This window comes from Grampus griseus (genome assembly GCF_964374135.1).
Source record: "Grampus griseus genome assembly, chromosome: 1".
Taxonomy (NCBI): Eukaryota; Metazoa; Chordata; class Mammalia; order Artiodactyla; family Delphinidae; genus Grampus; species Grampus griseus.
The window spans coordinates 168,430,998-168,455,338 of NC_139017.1; the positions used below are offsets into that span (position 1 = coordinate 168,430,998).

A 24,341-nucleotide genomic window follows, 5' to 3' on the forward strand; every position below is an offset into this window, starting at 1 on the left:
AATAAACCTCTCCAAATCCCTGGACTTGCATACATTAAGAAACCAAAAATTTAGTTTTCATACACTGAGTAAAGAAAAAACAAGTCTTCCAAAAGATAAGCTATGCACTGAAATAAAATGAACTTCAAGTTGCAATTGGAACAAGGGGAAAAAAGTAATTTTTTCAATGGTCACAGCCAATCTCTTCTGGGAAAACATAAGATTAGTAGCATTTATACTAATGTCAAGACAACATAAGATTAGAGCAGTAATATACTGTATTTGTGCTTCTAATCAGAGGGGGATATTATAAGCTCACATACAGGCTTACGCTGAAATGGTTAAAAAAAAAATTCCTACAACTCATGGACTTCAATGTAGTCATCTGAAATGATGCCAAGAAACTAGCAGCTTTCTTAGGACTACCCTCCTAGTAAAAAGTGAATTATGTTGCTCAAATCATTTGCTTCAGTTAATCATTTAAAATCTATCAAAAAGGAATTCTCGGGCTTCCCTGGTGGCGCAGTGGTTGAGAGTCCGCCTGCCGATGCAGGGGACACGGGTTTGTGCCCCGGTCCGGGAGGATCCCACATGCCGCAGAGCGGCTGGGCCTGTGAGCCATGGCCGCTGAGCCTGCGCGTCCGGAGCCTGTGCTCTGCAACGGGAGAGGCCACAACGGTGAGAGGCCCGCGCGTACCGCAAAAAAAAACAAACAAAAAAAAAACAAACAAAAAAGGAATTCTGAGTAGTTTATATGTGCAGGTTCTCACAAACAATCAGAAACATTTGTTTCTAACATTTATCAAAATAAAGTAGGTCTACAAATCCGTCAACAATTATGTCAGAGTGTTATAATAATTACAAATTATCCTAAGCATTCTAATGCAGGTTTAGGTTGGATAAAGAAAACGGAAGTAAAAGCAATGGATTTCAATTCCTCCCATATACACTGTTAACTATTAATCAAATTCTACCTGAAGAAATACACAATTGAAGCAACTTGGTCGTGGGTCTCTATTATGTTAAACAAGCACCTGGGCCACACTGCAATCTGCCCCCCCATCTGCCCTCTCTCCCAGACACATCTCACTTGTACCATTTTTCTAAATGGCTCCCCATCCTCCATTAATATTGACCATATTTTCATATCCCATATTCTTCCAAAATGTTATTCTAAGTGGTACCCCCCCCTTTTTTTAAATATGGAATGCTTCACGAATTTGTGTCATCCTTGCTCGGGGGCCATGCTAACCTTCGCTGTATCATTCCATTTTTTTTTAGTATATGTGCTGCAGAAGTGAGCACACCTCTTTATCCTTTATTTCTTGTTCTTATCATGCTTTCTAAAAAGCATTTCAGGGACTTCCCTGGTGGTCCAGTGGTTAAGAATTCGCCTTCCAATGCAGGGGACGCGGGTTCAATCCCTGCTCAGGGAACTAAGATCCCACATGCCGCAGGGCAACTAAGCTCACATGCCACAACTAGAGAGCCCACGTGCCGCAACTACAGAGCCCAAATGCTCTGGAGCCCATGCCACAAAACTAGAGAGAAGCCCTCACACCGCAACGAAAGATCCCAAGTGCCCCAACTAAGACCCAATGCAGCCAAAAATAAATAAATAAATAAATCTAAAAATAAATAAATAAAAAGCATTTCAAATTCACTTTCTCCACTTCTTTTAAAAATGACAAGTTAAGGGCTTCCCTGGTGGCGCAGTGGTTGAGAGTCTGCCTGCTGATGCAGGGGACATGGGTTCGTGTCCCAGTCCGGGAAGATCCCACATGCCGCGGAGCGGCTGGGCCCGTGAGCCATGACCGCTGAGCCTGCGCGTCCGGAGCCTGTGCTCCACAACGGGAGAGGCCAAAATAGTGAGAGGCCCGCGTACCGCAAAAAAAAAGAGAAGTTAAATTGTTAATAATCATTATCTAGATTCCAATGGACTTCCACTTTAAGTAATACAGTTCTTTTTTTTTTTACAAGTATGTATTTAGTCAAAAAAAAAAAGACCTAAAAATTATAAGCTATGCTTTCTTTAAAGTCATTCTAGGGAACTCCCTGGTGGTCCAGTGGTTAGGACTCCACGATTTCACTGCTGAGGGAGCGGGTTCAATCTCTGGTCAGGGAACTAGGATCCCAGAAGCCATGCGGTGTGGCCAAATTAAAAAAAAAAAAAAGTCATTCTAATTATCCTGTTTGTGCCTTTTTCTTTTTTTTTCCACTTCATTTCCCATTATGTTTCTGCTGAAAGAGTCTGTGTGTACAGATGTACTATATGTATGAATATTCGACCCTGTGTTGGGTGAGTGTAGTCTGGCAGGGCTGTGGCAGGGGAGTCATAAAGAATGAGAAGTCTAGGGAAGTTACATTTGTCATGGGCAGGATTTCTCAACCTTGACTGCTGACATTTGGGGCTGGTACTCCTTTGTCGTGGGTGCTGTTGTTTTAGCGGCATCCCTGTCCACGACCCACCAGATGTCAGTACCCCCCACTCCCCCATCCCCCAGTATGGCAACCATACATGGCACCAAACACTGCCAAATGTCCCTGGGGTGAGGGGGTACTTCACCCCCAGTCTAGGGGTTTACAGTTTATAAAATACTTTCACAACCATTAGGTTATTATCTAATCCTGGGCTTCAACAAAACCATGTAGAGATTAGCATCCCAAATTTACAGAAGAGGAAACTGAGGCTCAAAGAAGCCAAAGACTGTCCCAAGCTCACTCGGCTCAAGGCCCACCCTTTCTTTTTTGGCTGCACCGTGCAAAATGGTACACGACCAGGGATTGAGCCCAGGCCACAGCAGTGAAAGCACCGAGTCCCAACCACTAGACCACCAGGGAATTCCCAAGGCCGACTCTTCTTTCAATGTCCCACACACCGGTTTTCCAGCTGAAGGAGGTTAACACTGCAGGCCCTCAGTTTCCTCACCCTTACAGTGAGAGGCTGGACACAATTCCGTTCCTTCTTCCTCTTCTTTCTTTCAAAGCAGAAAGCCTTTCTTCCAGAGAAATCTTCTTTGAAAGCCCGGTACATTCAAAAGATAAAACTAAGCTGCTATTTGAGGAGTCCAAGTAGCAACCAGGCCCTACCCTCCTGAACCCTGTACTTGTCCCCAGATGGGCCCCACAAACTCTAGGGCTCTATAGACCACATTTTGAAAACATGATAAACTCCCCTGTTTGTTGTAACATATGAGTTATATGATTCTAGATAGCCATTTCTCAGTTAGAAATGGTCTCTAGCTGAAATAGGAAGCAAACACATTCAACAGAAATGTTATCTTAAACAGAGATCCAAACTACGTTACTGACTGGTCAGTGGTAGGAGAATGAAGAGTGTGTGTGTGTGTGTGTGTGTGTGTGTGCCCCAAGTGTGTGGGACCCCAGTGACTGGGTAAATCCAGGAGGAGTTGTAAAGCAGCAGTCTCGTGGACAAATCTATCCAATATCCAGAACAGAAAGAAACAGGTTCCAAACAAATCACTCTGTATGAACAGACCCTGGGAAACACATCTCAAATTCTCCAGACATCATTTTTCCAATCTGTTAAATGAAAGGGTTGAAATCACTGTTTTCAGTCTTTTTCCCCCCAAAGCATTCAAATTATTTTTCCAAATAAAATCGTATGCAGAAAACATATAAATACAACAGATCAAAGTAGAGTTGCTCTGTTTGGGCAGGGGGAGGGGACTGGGCTGAAAGCCTGACTAGAAATCCACTTGCTCGGCCTTCCCTTTCTGCTCTGTACCTAGCCCCCCTCCGCCAGTGGCAACCACTAGGGTACTTTGGAAGACATTTAAAAACCACTAGACCAAATGAATCCCTAAGGTTCCTTCCAGCTCTAATAATCTATCATTCTGTAAGTCTATGTATTCATGGAAGTTATTCAACTGGGGCCAAACAAGGAAAGCAACAATGGGACATCACGTCCACACCAAGAGCAAATCCCATTAACTTGTCAATCAATGAGAAACTTCATTTATAGGTACCAGTGTAATTTCAAAGTTAGTGAAAAGCTTATTTAAACTAACCTATTAAATAACAAAACTAGAGTTAACATATTTACTTAAAGATTATTCATAGTCCTCAACTGTAGGAACCAAATGAACTCTAAATAATTTTTTGAACAGAAATTGTTCTCACATTTATTTCCTTACATCATAAAAAGAGCAAAGTTAATGATCCTCCCCACCAAGCATCATTATCATTCCAAGAAGTAATTTGGATAAAGTTTATTGTTTATCATTCCATTTATATAAGTAGGATCGTTTATCACACATGATGTTCTAAAATTTGCTTTTCTCACTTTATGATTATCAAGGACACCTTTCAAGGACATATATATAAGACTTTTTGTGAACATGTTTTCATTTCTCCTGAGTAAATAAATACCCAGGAGTAGAATGAATAGATGGTATGTTTAACTTTATAAGAAACTGCCAGTTTTACAAAATGATTGTGCCATTATACTTTCCCAACAACAGTGTACAAGAATTCCAGTTGCTCCACATCCTAGAAAACCTTTAATGTTGTCAGTCTTTTAAACTATTTTAATGGGTGTATAGGGGTATCTCATGATTTTAATTTGCATTTCCCCAACACCCATTGATGTTAACATCTTTTCATGTTCTTATTTGCCATTAGTATAACTTCTTTTGCAAAGAATCTTTTCAAACATTTTACCAATTTTCTTAGACGGATTGTCTTCTTATGATGAAATTTTAAAATTCTTTATTCTGGAAACAAGTCCTTTATCAGATATATGTATTGCAAATATTCTCTCCCATTCTGTGGCTTGCCTTTTTTTGTTCTCTTAATGGTGCCTTTCAAAGAGCAAGTTTTAAATTTTGATCAAATCCAGCATATCAATTTTTTTCTTTGTGATTTTGCTTTCTGTGACCTAAGAAATCTTTTTTCTTTAAGGAATCTTTTTGAACTCAAGGTCACAAAGATTTTTCTCCTATGCTTTCTTTTAGAAATATTTAGTTTTAGCTTTTACATGTCTGTGATTCTTCAAGTTAATTCTTATGTATGATATGTATTTTTATATATGATAATGAGGTTCATTTTTTTTCTCTCTATGGATACCCAGTTATTCTAGCACAATTTCTTGAAAAGATTTTCCTTTCCCCATTAAACTGCTTTGGCATCTTTGTCAAAAATGAATTGACAATATATTTATGGGTCTATTTCTAGACACTAGCCAATCTCACCAATTTATACGTGTATCCCTTCTCCAACACCACACTGTCTTGTTTACTGAAGCTTTACAGTAAGTCTTGAAATCAGGTAATGTTAGTCTTCCAACTTTGTTTTTCTTTTAAAAAATTGCTTTGGGGACTTCCCTGGCAGTTCAGTGGTTAAGACGCTGCGCTTCCACTGCAGGGGGCAAGGGTTCGATCCCTGGTTCGGGAACTAAGATCCCGCATGCCTCAGGGCACAGCCAAAAAAAAAAAAAATCACTTTGTTCTGGATTGTTTACATTTTCATGTGGATTTTTAAATGAACTTCTCAATTTCTACAAGTATCTTTGAGCATTATTTTTCTTGCTGAAAAAGAGATAATATAAACTTCCTCACTGAATTGCTAGTAGAGTAAAAAAGGGATAATATATTACTGTGCCAAATACAGTGGCACATAACAGGTATTCAATTAATGTTAACTTCCTCTCTCTTTCCCTCTCTTGGTCTTTAAATAAACAGGATCCAATCTAGCAATGCCCTAACATTTCACTAGTGGGTCAATGGCCATGGTAAAAAATTACCACACCAAATGACTTTTATAAGTAAATATTTGTATTTTCCCTTGGATTCAACACTGAAATGCACTTGCCAGAAAAAGTAATTCAGCATATTTACTAATAAACTGTTTCAGGCCACATTTTAGGAAAGCATAAAACCACAGCCAAAACAAAAATTTAAATATGTTTTCAAGTTCCATACAGTGCCTAATTACATTATTCTACAATACTAACAGAAAATTCTCCTCTAGGAAGATCACAATGTTCCATTATTCATATTGCTGCCGCAAATGGAGAAAGGATTTCTGCTCCCAAACATGGTTTATAAATACACATGACAAACACAATACGGCTACTAATTCAACAATTAACACGTACGAATTTGAAACCCAAACCTATAAACAACCAAAACCTTTGAAGTATTTTAGTTTAGCCTAATTGATATCACTCCATGAAATGGAGAGGTATCAGTTTGCAAACACAGGCTACCAAAAGGCACTTTTTGGTGAGCCACCAATACTTTGTGGTAACCCACATTTATCAGATGAACTGATACTTAAAGAAAAACAGTAATTTGCTTTCTTTTTCCATGGCTATTCAATGGCCTCTTTCAGTATAGTATTGTTTTTTGAATTTTTGAATTTTACTTTATTTCTTTTTTATACAGCAGGTTCTTACTAGTTATCTATTTTATACATATTAGTGTATACATGTCAATCCCAACCTCCCAATTCATACCACCACAACCCCGCCACTTTCCCCACGTGGTGTCCATACGTTTGTTCTCTACATCTGTGTCTGTTTCTGCCCTGCAAACTGGTTCATCTGTACCATTTTTCTAGGTTCCACATATGTGTGTTAATATACGATATTTGTTTTTCTCTTTCTGACTTACTTCACTCTGTATGACAGTCTCTAGATCCATCCACGCCTCTACTAATGACCCAATTTCATTCCTTTTTATGGTTGAGTAATATTCCACTGTATATATGTACCACATCTTCTTTATCCATTAGTCTGTCAATGGGCATTTAGGTTGCTTCCATGACCTGACTATTGTAAATAGTGCTGCAGTGAACATTGGGGTGCATGTGTCTTTTTGTTTTTTTATTTTTGGCTGCATTGGGTCTTCATTGCTGTGCGCGGGCTTTCTCTAGTTGCAGTGAGCAGGGGCTACTCTTAGTTGCGGTGCACGGGCTTCTCATTGCAGTGGTTTCTCTTGTTGTGGAGCACGGGCTCTAGGTGCACGGGCTTCAGTAGTTGTGGCACGTGGGCTCAGTAGTTGTGGCTCACAGGCTCCAGAGCGCAGGCTCAGTAGTCGTGGTGCACGGGTTTAGCTGTTCCGTGGCATGTGGGATCTTCCCAGACCAGGGGTCGAACCTATGTCCCCTGCATTGGCAGGCGGATTCTTAATCACCGCGCCACCATGGAAGTCCCGCATGTGTCCTTTTGAATTATGGTTTTCTCTGGGTATATGCCCAGTAGTGGGATTGATGGGTCATATGGTAATTCTAGTTTTAGTTTTTTAAGGAACCTCCGTAGTGGCTGTATCAATTTACATTCCCACAAACAGTACAAGAGGATTCCCTTTTCTCCACACCCTCTCCAGCATTTGTTGTTTGTAGACTTTCTGATGATGATCATTCTAACTGGTGTGAGGTGATACCTCACTGTAGTTTTTATTTGCATTTCTTTAATAATTAGTGATGTTGAGCAGTTGTGCAGCTTTTCACGTGCTTCTTGGTCATCTATATGTCTTCTTTGAGAAATGTCTATTTAGGTCTTCTGCCCATTTTTTGATTGGGTTGTTTGTTTTTTAATATTGAGCTGCTTGAGCTGTTTATATATTTTGGAGATTAATCCTTTGTCCGTTGATTCGTTTGCAAATATCTTCTCCCATTCTGAGGGTTGCCTTTTTGTCTTGCTTGTAGTTTCCTTTGCTTTGCAAAAGTTTTTAAGTTTCATTAGGTCCCATTTGTGTTTATTTTTATTTCCATTTCTCTAGGAGGTGGGTCAAAAAGATCTTGCTGTGATTTATGTCAAAGAGTGTTCCTCCTATGTTTTTCTCTAAGTGTTTTATAGTGTCCTGTCTTACATTTAGGTCTCTAATCCATTTTGAGTTTATTTTTGTGTATGGTGTTAGAGAGTGTTCTAATTTCATTCTTTAACATGTAGCTGTCCAGTTTTCCCAGCACCACTTATTGAAGAGACTGTCTTTTCTCCATTGTATATCCTTGCCTCCTTTGTTATAGATTAGTTGACCAGTATAGTATTTTTTTAACATTAAAATGGTCTAAACAATCAATTTAACTACACGCAATTGATTAGCGGATGAATACACAAAACCTGCTGGTTAATTCTAAGGTAGGTCAGCTGCTAAATCATTTACTGTCCTACTTTCTTAGCAAGGAAGGCACAAGGCCAAACCCCTTCTTTTCATGAAGATGAATGTATGGCAAAGCATTAACTTTCATCTCTGTTGACAGAGCTGCATATAACCAGTGACAAATCTCAAGACATATCAGAAATTAATAAACTGCAAAATGTTACTTGGGCTCCCCTCCTGCCTCTCCTACCTGTCAACCGCAATTCCACTCTCCATTTATGTAGGTTTGACATCACCCTGACAACTCCTGCTCATGAGCCTGCATTTCAAGTTCTGTAAACATTACTGCTGTACTGTCACCATTACATCCGTCTCCATTCCACTCCTTCTGCCCCCAACTTAGTTCTGGGTTCCTCTAACCTGATCATTTCACTTATGACATGACTTTGCAATAATATACTAATACATCCCTTGCCCTTATTCTGGGCCTTTCCAATTCATTCCCATAGTACTTCAGGGATCTTTCTGAAATCAGACATTCAACCACGTCACTCTTCAGCTTAACACTTAATGGTTTTCCTCAATGCTACACCAAGAACCATACAATCCAGTAATCCCACTCCCAGGAACATACCCAAGAGAAATGAAAACATATGTCCGTGTAAAAACTGGTATACTTGGTCACAGCAGCATTATTCGTAATAGCGAAAAAGCGTAAACAACCTAAATGTCCATCAACATGCGATAAATTGTGATAAATGGATAAACAAAATGTGGTCTATCCATACCATAGAATATTATTGGCTACCAGATGTCAATACTATCCAAAGCGATCTACAGATTCGATGCAATCCCTATCAAAATCCTATATTTTCTGCAGAAATAGAAAACACATCTTAAAATTCATATGGAATCTCAAGGGACCCTGAATAGCCAAAATAATCTTGAAAAAGAACAAACCAAGAGACACATTTCCTGATTTCAAAACTTACTACAAAGCTACAGTTATCAAAACAATGTAGTACTGGGAATTCCCTGGTGGTCCAGTGGTTAGAACTCAGAGCTTTCACTGCCGTGGGTCCGGGTTCAACCCCTGGTCAGGGAACTAAGATCTCTCAAACCACACGGCACGGTCAAAAAAAAAAAAAACAGTGTAGTACTGGCATAAAGACAGACAGATAGACCAATGGAATAGACAGCCCTGAAATAAACCCTTGCACATATGGTCAAATGGTTTTTGACAAGGGTGCCAAGACCATTCAGTGGGGAAGGGCCTGTCTTTTCAACAAATGGTTCTGGGAAAACTGGATATCCACATGCAAAACAAATGAAATCAGACTCTCCTTATCTGGCACCATATACAAAAATTAACTGAATAGGGCTTCCCTGGTGGCGCAGTGGTTGAGGGTCCGCCTGCCGATGTAGGGGACGCGGGTTCGTGCCCTGGTCCAGGAGGGTCCCGCATGCCGTGGAGCGGCTGGGCCCGTGAGCCATGGCCGCTGAGCCTGCGCTACCGGAGCCCCGTTCTCCACAACGGGAGAGGCCACAACAGTGAGAGGCCCGCGTACCGCAAAAAAAAAAAAAAAAAAAAAAAAAAAAAAATTAACTGAACACAGCTCAAAAACCTGTAAGACTATAAGACTCTAAGAGGAAACACAGGGCAAAAACATCACCACATTGGATTTGGCAATGATTTCTTGGATATGAAATCATACAAATATATATATCGGTCTCTGCCTCCAGTTCCTGGCAGAGAGCTCTTAAATCCCTTAGAACTTCCTGGGTGATAGGCGTGTCTTTTACTCTAATGAGGCGACTCTTGATGGGCTCCTGCATAGCTTCAGGATGAGGGCTGATCACCGGAAAGACCAAGTCACGCTTGGAATTTTCAGCCTCATCCCCCATCCTCCAAGAAGGGGAGAGGGGCTGGAGATTGAGTTAATGATTAATCGTGTCTTCATGATGAAGCTTCCAAAAAATCCCAAAAGTATGGGGTTCTGAGAGCTTCCAGGATGATGAACACATCTACATGCCAGGAGGGCTACATGCCAGGAGGGAGGTGCACCCCACCTCCACAGAAACAGAAGCTCCTGCGCTTGGGACCCTTCAGGCCCTCACCAAATGTATCTCTTCATCTGGCTGTTCATTCATATTCTTTAGTAGCCTTGGTAATAAACTGGTAATCTACTAAATAAACTGCTTTCCTGAGCTCTGTGAGCCATTCTAACAAATTATTGAACCCTAAGAGGAAATCATGGGAACCTCTGATTCATAGCTAGTCAGTCAGAAGCATAGGTAACAATCTGGACTTCTGATTGGCATCTGAAGTGAGAGTCTTAGGGGACTAAGCCCTTAACTCATAGGGTCTGTGCTATCCTGTTATTGTCAGAATTGAATTGTGTAATGGAGCACCCAGCTGGTGTCAGAGAATATCTTGGTGTGGAAAACCAACACATCTGCCATCAGAAGTACTGTCACTATGAGAGTAGATGAGAAACAAGATTTTTGCTGCTCAGACACCAAAAGCACAGTCAACAAAAGAAAAAATTGACAAACTGGACTTCATAAAAATTTTTTAATTTTGTGCACCAAAAGATAATACCAGCAGAGCAAAAAGGTATCCCACATACATGGGAGAAAATATTTGCAAATCACAGATCCGATAAAGGATTAATATCAAGAATATATAGACATGGGACTTCCCTTGTGGCACAGTGGTTAAGAGTCCGCCTGCCAATTCAGGGGACACGGGTTCAAGCCCTGGTCCGGGAAGATCCCACATGCCGCAGAGCAACTAAGCCCATGTGCCACAACTACTGAGCCTGTGCTCTAGAGCCAGAGAGCCACAACTACTGAGCCCGCGTGCTGCAACTACCGAAACCTGCGCGCCTAGAAGCCTGTGACCGCAACAAGAGAAGCCACTGCAATGAGAAGCCCACGCACCGCAACGAAGAGTAGCCCCCGCTCGCCACAACTAGAGAAAGCCCATGCGCAGCAACAAAGACCCAACGCAACCAAAAATAAATAAATATTTTAAAAAAGAATAAATAAAGAGAAATAAATAAAGAGAAATCCTAAATGCAACAACAACAAAAATAATTCAAAGACGGACAAAGGGGGCTTCCCTAGTGGCACAGCGGCTAAGAATCTGCCTGCCACTGCAGGGGACACGGGTTCGAATGCTGGTCCAGGAAGATCCCACATGCCGCGGAGCAACTAAGCCCGTGAGCCACAACTACTGAGCCTGCGTGCCACAACTACTGAAGCCCGCACGCCTAGAGACCATGCTCCACAACAAGAGAAGCCACCACAGTGAGAAGCACGCGCACCCCAAAGAAGAGTAGCCCCCGCTCGCCACAACTAGAGGAAGCCCGCGCGCAACAAAGACCCAACGCAGCCAAAAATAAATGATAAAAAAAAAAATGGACAAAAGACTTGAACTGACATTTCTCCAAAGAAGATATACAAATGGCCAATAAGTATATGAAAAGATGCGCTGAACATCACTAATTATTAAAGAAATGCAAATCAAAGTTACAATGAGATACTACCTTACATTGATTAGGATGGCTACTATTAAAAAAATTTTTTTAAAAGAAAAGAACAAATGTTGGTGAGGATGTGAAGAAACTGCGACTCTTGGGCAGTATAAGTAAGAATGTAAAATGGTACAGCCACAACGGGCTTCCCTGGTGGCACAGGGGTTAAGAATCTGCCTGCCAATGCAGGGGACATGGGTTCGAGCCCTGGTCCGGGAAGATCCCACATGCCGCAGAGCAACTAAGCCTGTGTGCCACAACTACTGAGCCTGCACTGGAGAACCTGCGAGCCACAACTACTGACCCCGCAAGCCACAACTACTGAAGCCCGCAGGCCTAGAGCCCATGCTCCACAACAAGAGAAGCCACTGCAATGAGAAGCCCGCGCACCGCAACAAAGAGTAGCCTCCACCAGCCGCAACTAGAGAAAGCCCGTGCTCAGCAAGGAAGACCCAACACAGCCTAAATAAAAAAATAAATAGAGTAAACCCTGAAGACGTTATACAAAGTGAAATAAGCCAATCTCAAAAAGACAAATACTGTATGATTCTACTTACATGAGGTACTTAAGAGTAGTCAATTCCTTAAAAAACTACAAATAGAACTACCATATGACCCAGCAATCCCACTACTGGGCATATACCCTGAGAAAACCAAAATTCAAAAAGAGTCATGTACCAAAATGTTCATTGCAGCTCTATTTACAATAGCCCGGAGATGGAAACAACCTAAGTGCCCATCATCGGATGAATGGATAAAGAAGATGTGGCACATATATACAATGGAATATTACTCAGCCATAAAAAGAAACGAAATTGAGCTATTTGTAATGAGGTGGATAGACCTAGAGTCTGTCATACAGAGTGAAGTAAGTCAGAAAGAAAAAGACAAATACCGTATGCTAACACATATATATGGAATTTAAGGGAAAAAAAATGTCATGAAGAACCTAGGGGTAAGGCAGGAATAAAGACGCAGACCTCCTAGAGAATGGACTTGAGGTTATGGGGAGGGGGAAGGGTGAGCTGTGACAGGGCGAGGGAGAGTCATGGGCATATACACACTAACAAACGTAGTAGGGTAGATAGCTAGTGGGAAGCAGCCGCATGGCACAGGGATATTGGCTCGGTGCTTTGTGACAGCCTGGAGGGGTGGGATAGGGAGGGTGGGAGGGAGGGAGACGCAAGAGGGAAGACATATGGGAACATATGTTTATGTATGACTGATTCACTTTGTTATAAAGCAGAAACTAACACACCATTGTAAAGCAATTATACCCCAATAAAGATGTTAAAAAAAAAAAAAAAAGAGTAGTCAAAATCACAGAGGCAGAAAGTAGAGTGGTGGTTGTCAGGGGCTGGGAGGTATGGGCAGGAGTAGAGAGTTATTAACTGGGTACAGAGTTTCAGTTTTACAAGATGAAGAGTTATGGAGATAGACGATGGTAATGAGTGTACAGCACTGTGAACACATTTAATACTACTTAGTGGTACACCTAAAGACGGTTAAGATGGTCAATTTAAAAATGTTTTAATTTAAATTAAAATTTTAAAAATTTTATTGAAATATAGTTGATTTACAATGTGTTAGTTTTGGGTATACAGCAAAGTGATTCAGTTTTATATATGTATATGTGTGTGTGTGTATATATATATATATATATATATATATATATATAACTTTTTCAGGTTCTTTTCCATTATAGGCTATTACAAGATATTGAATATAGTTCCCAGTGCTATACAGTAGGTCCTTGTTGTTCATCTATTTTATATATAGTAGTGTCTATATGTTAATCTCAAACTCCTAATTTATCCCCCCCATAAAACAGTAAATTTTGTTATTTGTATTTTATCACAATTTAAAAAAAAATATTGAGGGAAAATACCCCTCAAGACTATGAGGATTAAATGAGATAATGTAACATGCTTAGCACAGTGTCTGGCACATAATAAGTGCTCAATAAATGGTAGCCATTATCATCACTCCCTGAAGGAGCCAAAGTCTCTCTCTCCTCTGGGATGATGCCTGGACAGTTTCTGAGACCTGAAATGCAGACCTCCACCGGTCCACCTACTAAACACCTAAGATGGAATTCTCTAAGATGGAATTCCAAAGTCTCCACCTCCTTTTCACATTCCTCAAGAAGGTAAGCCCCTCAAGGGTAGGCCCAGTGCCTATTCATCTGTCCACCCCTCCCCCGAAATTTCCACAATGCCTGGTATTAAATTGCTTAGAGAAGTATACATTAATTATTACTACTATGTATATAAAACTGGAATACCAATTGTCGGACTTCCACACCACCCACAATACCCGTGATAGGAGCAAATGTGTTATTTTAACTTATGATTGCTATCCTTCATTCACATGCCTGCAGTTAGTATTTACCAAGTACAGGTAATGTACTAACCACTGTACAGAGATTATCTCATTTTATCATCACTTGTAAACAACTACCATTTTATAGTTGAGGAAACTGAGGCACAGAGAGGTAATTATTGGTACATTTATTTCTAATGCAAAAAATCAGGCAAAAGAAAAGGAAAGGCATGTGAATGCTACCACAGTCCATTAAATGGAATACATTCTAGTGGCTGCTTATAAATGTCCATGGCTTGCAGCTTTCCTTATGCTTAATACACCTGGCTTGCAAGGACAGCCTTTTTCAGGAAAGTATCATGGCATTGGTCAACCCCTCTCCCAACCATGACATCTCTTTCTCCTCTTTTAGATTTTCTGGCCAATACATGTATTATTAAGACTAGATATTCCTGGGACTTCCCTGGTGGCGCAGTGGTTAAGAATCCACCTGCCAATGCAGGGGACATGGGTTCGAGCCCTGGTCCGGGAAGACCCCACATGCCGCGGAACAAGTAAGCCCGTGTGCCATAACTACTGAGCCTGCGCTCTAGAGCCCACAAGCCACAAATACTGAGCCCGCCTGCTGCAACTACTGAAGCCCGTGCACCTAGAGCCCATGCTCTGCAACAAGAGAAGCCACCGCAATGAGAATCCCATGCACCACAACGAAGAGTAGCCCCCACTCGCCGCAACTAAAGCCCCCGCACATCAACTAAGACCCAACACAGACAAAAATAAATTAATTAAAATTTAAAAAAAAAAGACTAGATATTCCTTACTCTGGTCTCAAAGTGGGAGTGAAATGTGGGGGAGAAGGGACATAGCCAATTTCACAGTTTTTTCACATTAAGGATTCCCAAGGCCTCCAAATGAATCCACAAAGTACTGGAACGAGATTCTCCTCAAAGCTTCCTCCAGCAAATCTGGGGCCGTAGCTTCTGCCACACAGACATCAACTTGGTCATGAGGTCACAGCCTGCCAGCACAGGCCTTCTGCATTCGAGAGTGAGTTGTAACAGCACTCTAAGGGCAATGACAGGGCTTCCGTGGTGGCGCAGTGGTTGAGGGTCCGCCTGCCGATGCAGGGGACACGGGTTCGTGCCCCGGTCTGGGAGGATCCCACATGCCGCGGAGCGGCTGGGCCCGTGAGCCATGGCTGCTGGGCCTGCGTATCCGGAGCCTGTGCTCCGCAACGGGAGAGGCCGCAGCGGTGAGAGGCCTGCGTACCGCAAAAAAAAACCAAAAAAAAACAAAAAAACAAAAAAAACAAAACTAAGGGCAATGACAATGCTTCTATGACCTACACTCGCAGGGCTTAGATATTCTCAAATTGCAGGGAAGGACCTCCATAAGTCTCATAAACTCTGATTTTCTCATCTCTTAGGATCTTATTTTCCCTGGGAAACAGAAAATAGATAAAACCTCCCATCCAGTCTGAGTGACAAGCAAAGGTGAGCGCATCAGCTCTGTCCCAGAACTATTAAGACTCCTGTGTTAGCACAATACTATGCCTCCTATTCTCATTAGCAAGAATGTGTGTCTTATTCATGTGGGTACACACAAGACTAACTACTCAGTATGTACAAGGAAAATATCAATAAATGGCACAGCCCTTGAGCAGAGTGGGAAAGAAAACCAGAGCATTAAATAAATCTGATAAAACAAAAATAAATTCATAAAATTAGCAAAAGCCATTAATGACGCATTCACATAAACTAATGGAACATGCTATTCATAAAACGTAATAGTCTTCACTCCTTTTTAATTTCCTGCAATAAGGCTTTGGCAGCACCACTTAAACCAACATCATGCTCTACTTGTTTAAATAAAAAAGTGCTCTCTGGCTTACGTTTCTTGGTTGACTACTCCCAAATATTTCTAATACTACTTTATTATTAAGATTACTGACAATAATTTACATGCCCAGATGAAATTAAAAGTTGGTAAAAGTTCCAAGAGTACAAGGACACATGATCAAAGTGTGAACTGGCAGAAATTCACATGAAATGTACCCTACTTGGACTTTTAAAATTTAAATGCTAATTCATTCAGTTAATAAAGACACTGAGTAGCAGATACAGGCTGAGCAGAGAGTCTACAAAATTCTCAGCAACACATATCATTCATTTAACAATAGTTACTGTATGCCTCCTCTATCCCAGGGGCTGGGGGTCAACAGTGAACAGAACAGTCCCTGGTTCTCACGAAGTTTACATTCTAGGGAGGAGGGACAATCAAGTAAAGAAACAAATTGCAAATTCCAGATGGTGATAAGAGCTATTAAGAAAAATTAGTGGGGCTTCCCTGGTGGCACAGTGGTTCAAAATCTGCCTGCCATCTACCCTGAGAAAACCATAATTCAAAAAGAGTCATGAAAAAAAAAAAAGTCATGTACCACAATGTTCATTGCAGCACTATTTACAATAGCCAGGACATGGAAGCAACCTAAGTGTCCACTGACAGGTGAATGATAGAGATGTGGCACATATATACAATGGAATATTACTCAGCCATAAAAAGAAACAAAATTGAGTTATTTGTAGTGAGGTGAATGGACCTAGAGACCGTCACACAGAGTGAAGTGAGTCAGAAAGAGAAAAACAAATACCATATGTTAACACATATATATGGAATCTAAAAAAAAAAAATGGTTCTAAGAACCTAGGGTCAGGATAGGAATAAAGATGCAGATGTAGAGAATGGACTTGAGGACACAGGGAGGGGGAAGGGTAAGCTGGGACGAAGTGGGAGAGTGGCATGGACATATATACACTACCAAATGTAAAATAGACAGCTAGTGGGAAGCAGCCACATAGCACAGGGAGATGAGCTCGGTGCTCTGTGACCACCTAGAGGGGTGGGATAAGGAGGGTGGGAGGGAGATGCAAGAGGGAAGAGATATGGGGATATATGTATATGTATAGCTGATTCACTTTGTGATACAGCAGGAACTAACACACCACTGTAAAGGAATTATACTCCAATAAAGGTGTTAAAAACAAAAAAAAAACAAAAAAAACGCCTGCCAGTGCAGGGGACACAGGTTCGAGCCCTGGTCCGGGAAGGTCCCACATACCACAGAGCAACTAAGCCCATACACCACAACTACTGAGCCTGCGCTCTAGAGGCTGTGAGCCACAACTACTGAGCCCGCATGCCACAACTACTGAAGCCCGCATGCCTAGAGCCTGTGCTCCGCAACAAGAGAAGCCACCACAACAAGAAGCCCAGGCACAGCAACAAAGAGTAGCCCCCGCTCGCTGCAACTAGAGAAAGACGACGCACAGCAAAGAAGACCCAACACAGCCAGAAATAAAATAAAATAAAATAAATTAATTTTTAATAAAAGCTTTAAAAGAATTTAGTGATGTGATGGAGAATAAATGGGACACCTAGGAACTTCGTAAATGCTAACAATGTTATTATTATTTTTTAAAGACATTAGTCTCAAACCTTATGGATGAACTAGGGAGAAAGGAAAAATCTGAGGGGAAGAAAGGAAAAGAAAGGAACAAGAAGTGAAAGAAGAGAGAAACATTTTTAACAAACAATGGCCTATTGTGCCTATTACAGGGAGGCGTGTGTTTTGTTTTGTTTCTTTGAGTCAGTGAGCTCTATACACCAGGTCAAACCATATTAGAAATCTTCTATCCCACATACTCCTATTACACACAAATAAATAGATATTTTTAAACCAGAATATGGGAGAAATAGAACTGCTTTCCCTATGATAGGAAAGGAGGGATGGTATTTATAAATAAATGTAGCTCTTCCTATAGGACAAAATCATATGAGAACATTACTCAAGCTTCAGAGTAAATCCCTGAAGTACAATTTTTAAAACAACTTGTGTCTAAAGTACATGCTTATGAGGGCTCTTTAACTCAGCTGTACAATATCTAGGCTAAACATGAGCGATTAAAATAGTCATTTTTCAGCAAATCGGTGGGAAAAGAATGAAAACACTTAATTATAAGGTGCCAAACAGAGAAGTGCTCACCAGGGGAGCTGTCCATTCACCTTGACCTCCCTTCAGTCTCTCTGAAGCCAGAGAATATGAAATTATCAATATGCAGCTGAAAGCTTGCCTTGGCCCTTCTTCCCTGCCTACATCTTCTACAAAACCTCTATCTTATTATGGCAGGCTGCCGTTCCTGAGTCTCCATCTCCATTTTGAAGTACTAGAAAAGCAAGCAGCCAAAGAAGCTTGCTTCTAAAGAGTTCTATAACCTCTATAACTTCTAAAGAGTTCTATAACCTCACTGCCTATAGGAATAGGAACTAACACACTCACTAGAGAAGACTGTTCATTCCAGGGACTTCCCTGGTGATCCAGTGGTTTAGAATCTGTCTTCCAATGCAAGGGATGCAGGTTCAATCCCTGGTCGGGTAACTAAGATCCCACATGCCACGGGGCAACTAAGCCCGCAGACTCTAGACCCCATGCGCCACAACTAGAGAGAAGCCCGTGTGCTACAACGGAAGATCCTGCATGCCGCAACTAAGACCTAAGGCAGCCAAAAAAAAAAAAAAAAAAAGTGTTCATTCCATAGTCTCAAATACCTCTTAGACGAAAGTCCCACAAAATTACACTTCCATGCTTCATTTCTCATATGCCCTTTCTCTACGTCCATTACTTCAGAGACAACCCCCTCAAAATCTGAACTCAGCTTCTCCCTCAAAATTAAAAACTTCTTCTCAACCTCATTATCATTCTCAAACAGATTCAACCATGTAAGCAGAAAAACAATCAAAATTATGAGCTTTTTCTCACTACAGTCTCTCTCCTGCCACCTCACATGATCAGTTACTAAGTCTTATATGTAACTTAGTATAATGAGGTGCACATGCACCCCTCCCGCTTTACTTCCAAATTCCTATCAATGACATCACCACTTAACCAAGTTCTAACCTTGGAGTCATCTTTATAAGAAATGAAATGAGGCAAAGTTAACCCAGTTGGAGAGAAGATAAAGAAAATACATTTATTGAGTTCCTACTATGTACTTGGCACTGTGCTAGCCCAGGAGGTGGGTATTACTATCTCCTTTTATAAATGAGGGATAAAGTTTGAAGTTTCTCAAACCCATTCCTTTCTGGTCTAACAGTTCAGACTTTTATCACTTCACATTCACAGTACTGTTAGCCTCCTCTACTCCTGATCTGTTCTATATAAAACACTGCCAGGACAACCATACCAAAATTCCATTTACATCACATAAGTTCCCTGTTGAGGGCACTGAAATGCCTTCTCTTTCCCTATCTGCCCACTGACTGGCCCATAGCTCAGTACATATTTGTTACTTAAAACCATCTCATGGGCTTCCCTGGTGGCGCAGCGGCTGAGAATCTGCCTGCTAATGCAGGGGACACGGGTTCGAGCCCTGGTCTGGGAGGATACCACATGCCGCGGAGCAACTAGGCCCGTGAGCCACCACTACTGAGACTGCACGTCTGGAGCCTCTGCTCCGCAATGAGAGGCCGCGATAGTGAGAGGCCCGCGCACCGCTATGAAGAGTGGCCCCCGCTTGCCACAACTAGAGAAAGCCCTCGCACAGAAACGAAGATCCAACACAGCAAAAATAAATTAATTAATTAATAAACTCCTACCCCCAACATCTAAAAACAAAAACCATCTCATGATTCCCTACTAGCCTCGACTTACTGATCCCTGGGAGCAGGAAGTAATAGATTTTTAAGACAAAGGTGTTGAACATGCAGCATGCATGTGAAAAAGCCAAAGCCAACTCAAAAGCCTTCAAGGTAAAGTAGAATCTCTCTAAGGTAATCCACAATTCTGACTCCACTCAAATCAGCCTTGTTTAGGGAGTAGGGGGGTGCTGAAATTAGAACGCCTGGGTCTAACCCCAGCTCCTCCACTCCTAGCCACTTAACCTCTCCGTGCTTCAATTCCTCCTCCATGAAAGTTCAACCAGCCTCTGCTCAAGTTCTTCCACTCTCCCTGACTATCCAAGTCCAAGTCATTATCCAAAGCTCTACTAAAGGCCCACTTCCCTCAACCCACCACTCCATTTACTTGATTTATAATAATAGCTCTACAGCAAAAAGTCTAAATAACTTATTTTAGTTTTTATCTGTAATCATATATCACCATGCTTCATTTAATTATTCCACCTGTGTATGCCCCACCAATGTCCCACTCATGAATGACACACACTACTTACTGCCTCAGGTGATCAGCAGTGGCACAGTATCAATATTGACAATTATTACTACCACCATTTACTGAATATATAGTAAGTGCCAGGCATTGTGCAAGTATCTTGTGTACTTTTCTGTCCTTCAGTCTTCATAATCCTTTTAGGTAAATCTATCTCTTTATCCCCATTTCATAGTTAAGGAAGCCCCTACATAAACTCACTCATTTAATCCTCAAAACAAATCTGTGAGATAGCAATATTCTTGCCAATTTACAAATGAGTAAGCAGGCACAGAGAGGTTAGATAACTTGCCCGAAATCACACAGCCGGTAAGTGGTGAATTCGAGGATGAAGGGGTAGCTGTGATAAATTACTTCATTTACTGACTCATTCTCAACATTTTTTATTAAGCACTCTTCTGGGAGCTGAGGCTACAGCACTGAATGAACCAGAAAACATCCCTGCTCTCATGGACCTTACAATTTTATTTCCTTTCCAATATTTTCATTCAAGGGCACAATCCTAAATCCTCTTAAATACTTTTTTAAGATTTCCATACAAAAAAATCAAAATTAGATAATAAAAATTAGTATCGAAGAAAAGTATGGTACTTGAAGCCAGAAAACCTGGGTTAAATTCCCAACTTTGTCATTGATTAGGCCCTGGGCAAATCCCTTCACTTGACTCTCAATTTCATGACTTGTATTAAATAATGTATTAAGTTGCACACCAAGCACAGAGTCTGGCACTTAGTGAGTTTCCCTCTTTCCCTCTCCCCTCCAAGCAGTGACTTCATAATTTTTGTGTCGTCCCTGAGCACGTGTTAAAAGGCTACACCGAGTTACACTAAGGGCTGAAAAGTTACCAATCACTATCTTACTTTCCAAGGCAATTCTACTTCCAGATCACCATCACTATGTCTCGGATTTCAGGCCCCAGACTACTCTGATGCCTATAAACCAGGTTACAATTCGGGAATGACAACAACTCACGTTAAAGCCTGACAGTATCTATAAAATGCTCCCGATGACCTTCTTAGAGGGCACTTTTGATTCAGCAGAGGAGGAAGGTGGCCTCCAGGCCAAGCTGCACGCCCCGTGCGAGAGATGTGACACGAGGGAGGAGAATTTCCAGCCTCCAGCCCAAGGTTGCGCCCTGCATACTGCTTCAACTCGCAGAGCTCCCCAACTCTCCTGCCACCTGCCAACCCGACCCCCACCTCCTCGGGGCTGCCTCTCCACCCCTCCCACCTCGGGCAGCCGCCCAGGCTCCTGGAGTCCGCGTCCCCAGACGCCGTAGTGACCTCCTGCCCGGGCCCGGACAGCTCTCCCTGGCCTGAGGGGATGGAACAGGCCAAACGGCCTGACCTCTCCCGGGGCTTCTCCTCCGCCCTCCGGGTCAGCGCAGCCTTGAGCCAACTTATCGGCTCCGGCTGGGGCCTGCCGGAGACGAGGAACCCCTTACCTATCTTCACGACGGCATCCGCCAAGCACCGGTCCCACTTCCTGCCGAGCTCCGAATCCGACATGTTCCCCACCCGCAGTTCCAGCTTTCCGGACCGTCGGGCCCCGCGCTCAAACCCCAGGCAACTATCGCGAGAGCCGCCTCCGTTCCCAGGCCCGGAAGGCCGACGACGGCCCGCCAGATATCGCGAGATGATCTGACAGCTTCCGTACTTTCCGGTTTTTTTCAGTTGGTCGTCAAGGTGACGGGTTGCCTGGAGGCCAGAGGTGACCCTGACCTTGGAGCCGCGCCTAAGGGTTGCGAGGCAGACAGGTTTCCTAGGCGGCATCCAGAGCGCTGTCTGGAAGGTCCTTCCACAACACCAACTCCCGACGTTGGCCTTGGAAATTCCCAGGGCAAGTGAGGGCACAGCGCTGGATCTATTCATTCATTTACTCATCTTGGCTTTTTCTCCTCCCTCGTTCACTCATTTATTGCAGTGGAACTCCCGCCTTCACCACCAACACAGAAATTGCTCTGGCAAACGTCAACTATTGCGGGGACTTCCCTGGTGGTCCAGTGAGTAAGACGACGCGCTTCCATTGCAGGGGGCGGAGTTCGATCCGTGGCCGGGGAGCTAGATCCCACGTGCATGCCGCAACTAAGTGTCCTCCTGCAACAATTAAAAAGGAAAGATCCCTCATGCAGCAAGGAAGATCCCGCGTGCAGCAACTAAGACCCGGCGCAGCCTAAATAAGTAAATAAATATTTTTTTAAAAAGTCACCTATTGCCAAATAAAGTGGACGCTTTTTGATCTCTGTACAGCATTGGACACAACTGCTGTCTCTTTCCTGATCCTTCTTGTCTCCGCCTTCTCTTTTATTCATTTGACTCCCAGGACACCAGTCTTTCCTAATTATCCTCTTCTGACTCTTCTCCTTACGGGGTCCATCCAGGGCTGTTTTTCTCTGCAGCTAGTTAAGAGTCTTGGTTTGCTGGGTTCCATCAATCCTCTTTACATACTCTCCCTGAGTAATTGCAAACAGTGCCAAATTCTATCCCAGATCAAGCTTCCTATTCATAATTGAGCCTCTTTGCTGGTGTCCTTTAGTTTTCCCTTCCCGTTTCCATCCTCCATCCTACCAGCAAATACAGTTTTGACTCTATTATTCCTCTGATTAGAAGCTGTCAATGACTCCTATTCATCTACTGGTTATATTCAAGCTGCAACAATTCATTCTAGGAAACCTGCACTAATAGAACTTAGAGCCCCCTTTCATCCATCCACTAATAGAGCATGGAGCCTCCCTCCATCTTCTTACTGTCGCAGGAGCTCACCTACCCCACAGGATTCTCTACATTGTATTGAAACATCTCTTTACAGATGTTTGTATCTGCCAGTAAAACTAGAAGTTCATTAAAGGCCTGAGCTGCCCCTTCTTCATCTGCACACTCCCAGTTCAGAGCACAAGGCCTTGGACAGTAGGATCTTCTATGAAATATATGAACTGAATTGAATTCATTTACCCATATACTTATTTATTCTTGACATCTTTAACAGCAGAACCACTGTTCTAGTCCTTGCTATGACAGAGCCACTTCCTTCAGGAAGCCTTCTTCCATGACATGACCATCCTTCATCCAGCTCGCATCTGAACTACATATCAGACTATATTGTAATTGTTTGTGTGTCTCTTGGATGTGACTGTGAGCTCCTTGAGAATGGGGGCTGTGCCATTTCTATATCCTGATGACCAGGAGCGAGCCTAGTATATATTGGATTTTCAATAACTCCTTTTCGAATGGATGTAAGAATGAATATATAAATGACGGACTGATCAGTTGAGTTAGAGGAAAGAAAAGTCTCTGTTCTGGGGGAACTTTATAGTGTAGCATTTATGTTGAAAAAGAGAAGGAAAATTAACTTCACTAAATACAAATGATGTGTCACAAATACCACCAGGCATCTCATGTACTTTAATTTATCCTCACAGCAAGTTGAGATTAGGATCTTCATTTTCGCAGATTTGGAAACTGAGTCTCAGAGATGTTACGTAATGTGGAAGATGCACAAGGCTCTGCATTGTGTAGATTTAGAAACTGACAGAGGCATTTTTATTGGATTCAAGAGAGTTGTGAATTTTTGTAGAAGGCAGAGAGCAAATTACAAGAGCAATCAGAGGCAGATGGTATAGCATGAATTCTGGAGCCAGGCTGTCTGCGTTCAGATCCCAGCTTCTTCCTAGTTTGTATCTATTATTCTCTCTTTCCATGGTTCCTTTCCCAATACGATGCTTTATTCACTGCTGTAGCCCCACCCCTAGAACATTATCTGACACATAGTGTTTGCTTGATAAATATGTTGATTGAATGAATAAATAAATGAAAACTCTGGAGTTTTTATCGTTCTTAGAGAGCAAAGACCAATACAAGTGGGAAAAATATTTTTTTAAACAGCAATTTAAAAAAAAAGCAAGACACTCACTGTAAACTTTGTTACATTCAAAATGATTAAAAATAGATTTCTCAATGCTGGAGAAGGGAGTTACAAACATGGAAAGGGAAAAAGCTTGAAAGAATTCTTTGCTGTTGGATTGGAATTGCGTGTATCAGTATGAACTCATGGTATTTAATGTAATAGAGATACATATAAAAGTGCGTGTGTGTGTGTGTGTGTGTGTGTGTGTTTCCCAATCCTGTCTGTGGAGAGGGCCTAAAAGCAATAACATACCAGTAGCAATAAGCAAACCTAGATCTTGGCTTCTAAATACCATTCTCTACTTAAAGG

At 42.0% G+C, this 24,341-nt stretch overlaps 1 protein-coding gene across 1 annotated transcript in view; it reads right to left on the bottom strand.

The window, feature by feature from the left end:
• MICOS10 (mitochondrial contact site and cristae organizing system subunit 10) overlaps nt 1-21,720 on the bottom strand; it is a 36,690-nt gene extending 14,970 nt beyond the window's left edge. The window contains exon 1 of the mRNA XM_082667093.1: nt 21,574-21,720. Within this exon, the coding sequence (XP_082523219.1) occupies nt 21,574-21,637 (64 nt within the window). The 5' untranslated portion in view covers nt 21,638-21,720. The remainder of the gene's footprint in view (nt 1-21,573) is intronic.
• Between the last annotated feature and the right edge of the window lie 2,621 nt (nt 21,721-24,341).